General features: G+C 44.4%; 1 protein-coding gene across 21 annotated transcripts in view; it reads right to left on the reverse strand.

Annotated features, from left to right (window-relative positions):
• Window positions 1–1,560, reverse strand: part of DST (dystonin) — a 370,183-nt gene extending 368,623 nt beyond the window's left edge. For 14 of the 21 annotated variants that reach the window (XM_044421564.1, XM_044421575.1, XM_044421550.1 and 11 more), the window contains exons 1-2: window positions 1,365–1,560; window positions 743–804 (exon numbers count right to left, since the gene is read on the reverse strand). In XM_044421564.1, coding sequence (XP_044277499.1) covers window positions 743–804; window positions 1,365–1,545 — 243 coding nt within the window. In that variant the 5' untranslated portion in view covers window positions 1,546–1,560. The remainder of the gene's footprint in view (window positions 1–742; window positions 805–1,364) is intronic. The other 7 variants (XM_044421565.1, XM_044421571.1, XM_044421551.1 and 4 more) reach the window with 1 other exon arrangement.
• Between the last annotated feature and the right edge of the window lie 6,564 nt (window positions 1,561–8,124).

Raw genomic sequence — 8,124 nt, forward strand, 5'->3', positions numbered from 1 at the left:
GCTAAGATGTGAATGATAACTGAAAGCTTGGAGGCCCCTGTTATAGTTACAGCATGATGACAGCTCAAAATAAAAAAGATTAAGAACATAGGAAGCTACCTTGTGCTAAATCAGACCATAGGTCCACCTATGGCAACAGTGACCAACAGAGATTTTCCAGGGTTTCAGGCAGGTGTTTTTTCAGACCTTTCTGGAGACACCATGGCCTTCTGCATGTGGTCCCTCTCAAAAGATGCCCCTCCTTATTTGCTTAGACCAGTCATTCCCAACCAGGTGCCCTCCGGATGTTTTGAACTACAAATGCCTTCATTCCCAGGCAGTCTAAGTTGGGGAAGGCTGCTGTAGTCAGATCTATGTTAGTGCCTTAATATCTTCCAACACTCCTTTTACTTGGGTTTTCATATGAAGCTTGTAGGATGCCAACATATGGTCAATAGCTGATGATAAAGCAACTAAAAGCTAAATTATGGATGCATGCAATCCTATTGCCTTTGTATTGCTATGATTAAATAGCCACATCTGTTTAATTGCCTTGCAAAATGAATAGTTTCATACCCACTTAAAGACAGGAATAATTAACAAGAATGCAATGTTAGTTAAGCATATTAGAATATGTAAAAAGTATTAAAAGCATGAGGTCTCCATGCACAATCTTTACAAAATATAGATGCCAAGGGCTTTTTAAAAACCAAAAACATATATTTAAAGTGACTTGTACTGTGGTAACAAAACTTGTTCTGACCTTGAGATTGCGTGCTAAATAAATTACCTCGGAACGAAAGTGATGGGTTCTCATTACAGCATCTGGAAAAGAATTGGGGGGGAGGGGGAGGCAGGACTGTTATCTCTCACCATTTCAGAGTCATTTAAGTTCTACACAACAACTTGGTACAAGGCGGGGTGGTTTAAGAAAAATCACTACAGTCGTCATCATCATAATCTATCCCAGCCACTGCTGAAATGCCCTGAAAGATCCAAGCAGAGCTAACCTTGGCAGCCAACATGTATATTTAATTCTGCTCCTAGAAGTTGATGGGAAAGTTCTAGTGTAGTTGAGCAACCTGGTGGGGGTGGTCCCATCCCACAGCTTAAGATTTCATTTAAGGGATGGGGTGGAGACTAAGCTGCCGCAGTCCCTGCTTCTCTTAGAAGCCCTTTCCCAAATATAATTGGGGAGGGGGGATCCAGAGGCAAAGCTTCTTATTAGGAACCCCGTCCTCTACAAAACCATTACAGCTTGGGCAGGCGATGGGGGAATTCCCTTTTTAACCTCTCCCCCCCCCTTCGGAATCTAAATTCCACCATCCCCGTTTAGCAAAGAGGGGCACAGGCACTGCATCTCTCTCTCTCTCTCTCTCTCTTACCTCGACTTCTGGAGCGCCCTGAAAAGACGGATTTGATCGGATGCCTCCCTTTCTGGAGCTTACGGTGCCAGCAGCAGAAGAATACAATTGTGGCGATGGTCCCCAGCAGGAGAAGCAGCAAGAAGAGGGCACACTGGATGCTGTAAGGTCTCAGCAAAACTAAGAACGCGGCGGCGATCATGGTTCAAGCGTGTGGGAGAGGGTGTGAGTGAGACGCGGGGGCTTTTTATTTTATGGGCCGGGGTGGGAGGGGAGCAAGGAAGGGGTGGTGCGGAGTATGAGCCTAGAGGACAGACAGGGCTTTTGGAGAAGAACGCAGTAAAGGGCAAGCTTGCCTATGCAGACGGCTGGAGGAGGAAGAAGAGGAGGAGCATGATCATCCTTCCGTGGTCCTTGTGGCCCTGGAATGAGGGCTCCTAATGGCCGCGGCAAACAGTTCTGAGACGTGTCAGTGATTTCCGCGAAGAGAGAGAGGGACCCTCAATCCATGACTCAGCAGACGAGAAGGCGGCGGCAAGAGCAGCAGCGCTCCAGAGCAGAATTTTTTTCCTCTGGCTTTTTTCTTTTTCTGTTTGCACGCATAAGAGAGGGAGAGGGAGAGGGAGGCGGAGGGACAGATCGGCGGGATCAGCAGTAGCAGCAGCACCTAAGCTGCAGTCCTGCCTGGAGACAGGGAGAGGGCACCCCACCGGAGCTGTTTCTGCAGCACGGCGGCACAGTATTGCTGCAATTTCTGCTGCTGTGCGCCTCCAGCTCTTGCATCCCAGCAGTGCCCCGTAGCAATAATGTGGCTAACACGAAGGAGATGGTGGTCGCTGCTGCTGATGCCGCTGCTGCCCATCAGGAAAGCGATTTGCGAAAGGGGCGGGAAAAGAAGGGGTGACTCCCAAAGTTTGCTGCGACTCTTGCTGATGACTGTTCATGAGTGAGGGGATTTAGCTTCGGAGGAGGGGAGAAGGGGGGGATTTAGCTTTCTGGTGGTTGGTGACATCACAAGCTGACTGTTGCTGTTGCAGGGTGAAAAATGGCTGCTTTAATAGACAAATAAGAGAAGATCAGGAGGTAAACCGAGGCAGCTTTGGAAAAGACGGAGGATCGCTGCGTGGTTCAGAGAGGAAGACATCACCCACCGCGGGCACACGCGCAGACTTGGCGGCGCGAGGGGCAGAGCCAGGCAGGCACAGCATCGTCATCCGCTTGCCGTTCGCAGCCTCGCAGATCGAGGGAGGATCTTGCAGCTTCTGAAGAGGAAGCAACGCCAGTGCACTGGGAAGCGAGGACAATCAGACACGGTGGAGGAGCAGGTGGACCTTTCTTCTATCTACCGGCCCCCTCCCCACACGTCGTGCTCCCCCCGCCCTTGTGCCGTGCAGTGATTTGGTGGCACAGGAGCGTCATGCTGATCTTGCCCCAACACACACAGACACACACACAGAATGCTTGCACGTGTCGGGGAACAGGCGTTCCTTCTGGAAAAGGGTCAAATGCATCTGGAGAGCAAACGGATTTAGACAGCAATTCTACACACTCTCACCTGGAGTAAGCCCTGTTGAACCGCGGGGGAGGGTTGCTTCTGGGTAGACATGCATAGGGCTGCGCTGTTGGAGGGAAAAACCTCCAATTGCTATATACCAAAGTCTGTTTGCAGTGCAACCCTGCGTATTTTTGCTCAGAAGGAAGCTCTTAGTATGATCAGCGGGACTTACTCCCATGCAGTTGCCCGTAGATTGCACCATTTGTCTAAGAATGGGGTTAGTTAATTTACTAATCAGAAATTGCCTACCATTCCTGTTCTCGAAAGCGGTGTAATTGTGATAATGTCTGCTGACAGGTTTAGCTGTAAGTCTGCCTTTACGTAGTAAAAGTGGAGCACAGGTTTCAGGAGTCAAAGTGTTCATGATGGGAGGGAATGTTTGTTTAATATGCATGTTTCCTTTCACTTCAGCTGTGTGTAATGCCTTCTTAGGGTGAAAAAGAATCCATAGGCACCCTAAAATAGAATATTACAGAATTTTTACGTGTTACATATATATATATTTAATGAGGGTATGTATTTTTAATATTTAGCCTGTGTTACACATTGTTACTTCCAGAGGAATTTTCTGGTGCTGTTGTGTTGTTGCAGCAAAATCAGAAATTAGCCTGGCATCATATAGTGGTCTTGACTGCAACTTGCTGCATACACTTGCAGCAGCCATCACCACTGTAGAAACTGCATGAGGCATGCATCATAAAATATACTTATGGTGAAGTTACGCTTTGCTGAGAGTTTCTTACAGATAACTTTCTTTTCTGACTTACATATTTCGTTGCACCAGTTAAACTGGCAAAAAAATGGAGGGCAGAAATATTTAAGTTGCTTTTTTACTCAAAGCACCCAAGGAAATACTTCTTTAAACGGCAAGTTACTTGGGGAAACACTTTCTAACTCCTTCCAGTTGTGTGATATTAATCAAATTGTAACCCTGATTTCATTTTTAATTAGATTGGCACAAAAACAAGTAGAAGGATTTGTTTTTCTAAGCAGAACTAAATACATATTTACAGGACAGGACTCATGGACTATTAAAGTAAATAAGGAAACAATATTAAACGTGATTACCAAATGCATGTGGATTGAAATGCTAGATGGAAATCAAATATATTTTGTTTTATAACTCGGCTTCCTGATATTTTTTTAAGATTTCAGTATATGCTTGCTTCCTGTATAGGGTAACTGCATTGCAGTCTGATCCTATGTATGTTTATTTAGAAATTCATTTCATGTTGCCTATGGGAAGTTACTTTTAAGTTAGAGTAGGTGGGTGGGACTGTACTTTGACAGTGCAATTCTATGCATGTGTATTCAGAAGTAACTCCCATTGGATTTTGAACTCTTGTAAGAGTATGATAGCATATGCTAGAATGCAGTCCTATACCTAGTTATTTAGCTGGGGGAAAGCCACAGTAAACTCAGTGAGTAGACATTAAATTCAATGGGTAGATATGTATAGATGGCACAGATAACTTTGAACAAGGAAGCCTTTTTCACTTAGTCATAGTCTATTGCAACAGGATTACATTATAAATGACCACTGGTATAACTTCCATTATGGATTCATGGCTGGGGTTTCAACAGATGCATTGAAGGTGCATGGTTTGATGTGACAAACGCAGTGTTTCCGAATGCTGCAGTACACTGCAGTAAATCACTTCTAAAGCATGAAGGTTACTCTGAGATTATTAAAAAGATGTGTTGCTTCAAGGTGAGGCATATTGTGTGTGTCACCTGTACTCGGCCTTGCTGCAGTGCTTTGCTGCAAGATATTGCAGTATCAAGAAAGTTTTCCGCTTCTCTCGCTCTCATGTCACTGATGTATTGCAGAATGGAGAGTTCTAGTTCTAGCATACAGTGGAATCCCTATGAGGATGACATATAACAAGTAAAACATATCTGGCATGAGCATTCACAGGTTGAAAGAGAATAAAGATGAATGGTTGTGGATGCACTTCTAATATTTATATTGAAGAAGCAGATCGAAAATAGTAGGTTTACCGAATTGTTTGACACCGCCCCCACCCCCCCACCCCTTTGAGCAGGACCAGTATGAAGTTATATATGATACAAATAATGGGAGGTGTATGTATGCTTTTTTAAAATGTACATACCACCATTCTCATTCAAGCACAATACATGTTGGCTAACAATCCATTTGTTAAAATATAACAACTATTTCATCTATGCAACACCATATACATAACATCAACAAATATAACACCCTTATCAGGATCCGTCAATCAGCCCGTGTCAAGTTCTACATGTCTCTAAAGCAACCTCACATCTGAACCTGTCAGGCTTCTCTATGGAGGGCATTCCATGATATTGGTGCCACTACCAAAAAGGTCTTGCTCCCAGCAAATCACCTATTTTTCTTTCCTGCGTCTTTCCGCCCTATTCAGCAGAGGCTTCTGAAGCAACATCTCTGATAAACGGGGTTCATGCAGCAGAAAATGATGGGAAAGGTGGTATGTAGGTAACCACTGTAGATCGTATAAAGTTAGTGCAGAACTACGTTCAGCCTAAGGGCCAAACTCCATTTTGGAAAACCACTCATGAGCCTACACTGTGGATAGGGTAAAAAACAAAACAACAAACCATTCAGTCTCTTACTGCTACTAAGCCTATGGGAGAAATTCCGCCTTTTAGAATGGTGGGAAACCTGCACAAGAGCCAGAAGCAGCTGAGTAAGTGGTAGTTACAGGAAAGGGGTGGGACCAAGAAAAAGGGTACAACCTTCTGAGGAACCCCACAAGACAGGACTGAAACCCCTGGCTGAAGTTCTGTACTGTTAGAGTAATATAGCAGTGTAAAGGTAAAGGTAAAGGTTTCCCCTTGACATGAAGTCCAGTCATGCCTGACTCCAGGGGGCGGTGCTCATCTCCGTTTCCTAGCCGAGGGAGCCAGCGTTTGTCCGCAGACAGTCTCCGTGGTCATGTGGCCGGCATGACTAAACACCAAAGTGCACGGAACGCTGTTACCTGCCCACCGAAGTGGTACCTTTTCATCTACTTGCATTTGCATGCTTTCGAACTGCATGGTTGGCAGGAGCTGGGAAGGAGCAACGGGAGCTCACCCCGTTGTGCAGATTCAAACGGGCGAACTTTCGATCTACCAGCCCAGCGGTTTAAACCACTGCGCCACCTGCAGTCCCTAATATAGCAGTATAGAAGTGTAATAAATTGTGATTATGGTATGTTTCTAAGGTTGTTTAAACAGTGATAAAATACATCATTTGGCTCTAAACCGGTAGCTTTTAAAATATGTGCAGCATTTAATGAAGCTGTGGATTGCTGAGTTGCATTATGACCCCTGGAGCCAGATCTTGTGCCACATTTCTGATGGTGCTTGGGCAAGATTCATTCAATGTGCCGCCTTCTTCATTGGGTCCTCTTTCTCATGGCCATTGTAACCAGCTGCTATTGCTCCTCAGCCTTTTTTCATTGTTACCACTTCATTACTTGGCAGGATGCAGTGCTATCTTTGAGTCTTTCTCATTAATGCTGTTCTCTGGCCCAGAGCAAGTGGCAAGCTAGCAAGCAGGTTGCAGGGAGAAGCCATTCCAGGGGACTGTGTTGCCAACTCACAGGTAGTTTTTATCTTAAATTTAGCATTTTCTTCAACTGAAGTGTTGTTACGCACTACTGACTTATGGTAACTTTATGAATGAGTGCCTTCTGAAATGTCCTGTCTTTGACCGCACTGCTCAACTTTTGTAAACCCAAGAGCGGTGGCTTCCTTTATGGAATCCAGGCATCATGCTTAGTCTTCCCCTTCTGGCTCTGCCTTTCCCAAAGGTTGTCTTCTCCAGTGAGTCTTGCTTTCTCATGGTGTGCCTCAGTTTCATCGTTTTTGCTTCCAAAGAAATACCCTCTTCCCATTTTTATATTTATATAGAAAACATTGACAATTCTCACACAGTATTTACTTGGGGATGTTGAACTTCTTTCACCTCAAGGCCAAATTCAATTTCAGAGAAGCCCTCGGGGGTTGCATTCTTGTGTAACCATCCTGACAGGTGGAGATATTTCTTTCTCATTCTTCTTTACCTTCATAGCAGACAGTAGTACTATCTTTCTATCCCTTTTAAATCACTCACTAGGAAGATGCCAAAAGACATCCTACGCGCCAATGACTTGTCACGGTAGATTATGGGAAATTGTGCACCAACAGTAGCAAGGAGAAAGCAAAGGCATTGGGAAATACATAAGGAAAGAAAGAGATGTACATCCATTTGATTCCACATCCTTATTTTGCATCCATTTTATTGTACATCTTTGATCTGGCAAAAACAAAAACACTTAAGCCTTTAGAAGCATTGCTGTGCCGATGCCAGCACTGCTTTTCACTTCAGCTCCTGCAAAAGCAACAGGTTCATTGGCACTTCAGAGATGCCCACAGAGTAACCATGTATGCTCTTGAGCTTTCCAAAACCACAGAGAGATTGTGGAGTTTGCATGACATGTCATTATCACAGCATGTTCCTATGTGTTCAGAACAGCCGTCAGTTGAATTTGACACCAGCTGCTTTCAGGATTCTTTAACCAAACAGGCTCAGCCAATTCCTTTCAGCCAAGATCTTGGGATTTTAAAAGCAAAGTTCATACATGGACCATCAGTTAATTCTGTAAAGGACATCTTGTTAAATGTATGAGCCAAGCCCATATGCATGTGTGTATGTATATGTGTGTCCATGTCTGAGGTTTATTCAAATATATAGTGACATGGTGGCTAGCCTTTTGGAAGCAGGCAGCTAGTAAGCCTAGCTCAGTTTCCATCTATTTTTGAGAGGCAAATTACACATTACTTTGCAGCTGCTAACTGCACATGTGCACATTTGGACCAACTCCACTGTAATATACCCTTGGAAGGGGAACTTTCCATCAAAGAGACAGGAAGAAAGTGCTTAACTCTTCTTCTGCCACTTTCTTTCCCTCAGACTCTCCTCCTACACCCAGCTTTCTTTCTCACCAAGCGTTCAGGGGAGAAATGGTGGCAGGAAAAGCATTAAGCAATCCTTTCCTGTCACTTTTCCCAGAGCAAATTGCCTCATTCCCAGTTTGCTTTGCAACAGAAAAAGGCTCTATTACGTTTGGCTCCAGCATAACTTGTAGTTTGCTCCTTACTCTGGTCTGGATCATGCCAGCAGTGAGGTATACATATTCATTTTGGAAAGCTGCAACCACTGAAGTGTTAAATTAGGTTACTCAGCAAGAGATAGAT

Source organism: Varanus komodoensis, unplaced genomic scaffold (genome assembly GCF_004798865.1).
Source record: "Varanus komodoensis strain SLA01 unplaced genomic scaffold, ASM479886v1 scaffold12, whole genome shotgun sequence".
In the NCBI taxonomy this organism is placed as follows: domain Eukaryota; kingdom Metazoa; phylum Chordata; class Lepidosauria; order Squamata; family Varanidae; genus Varanus; species Varanus komodoensis.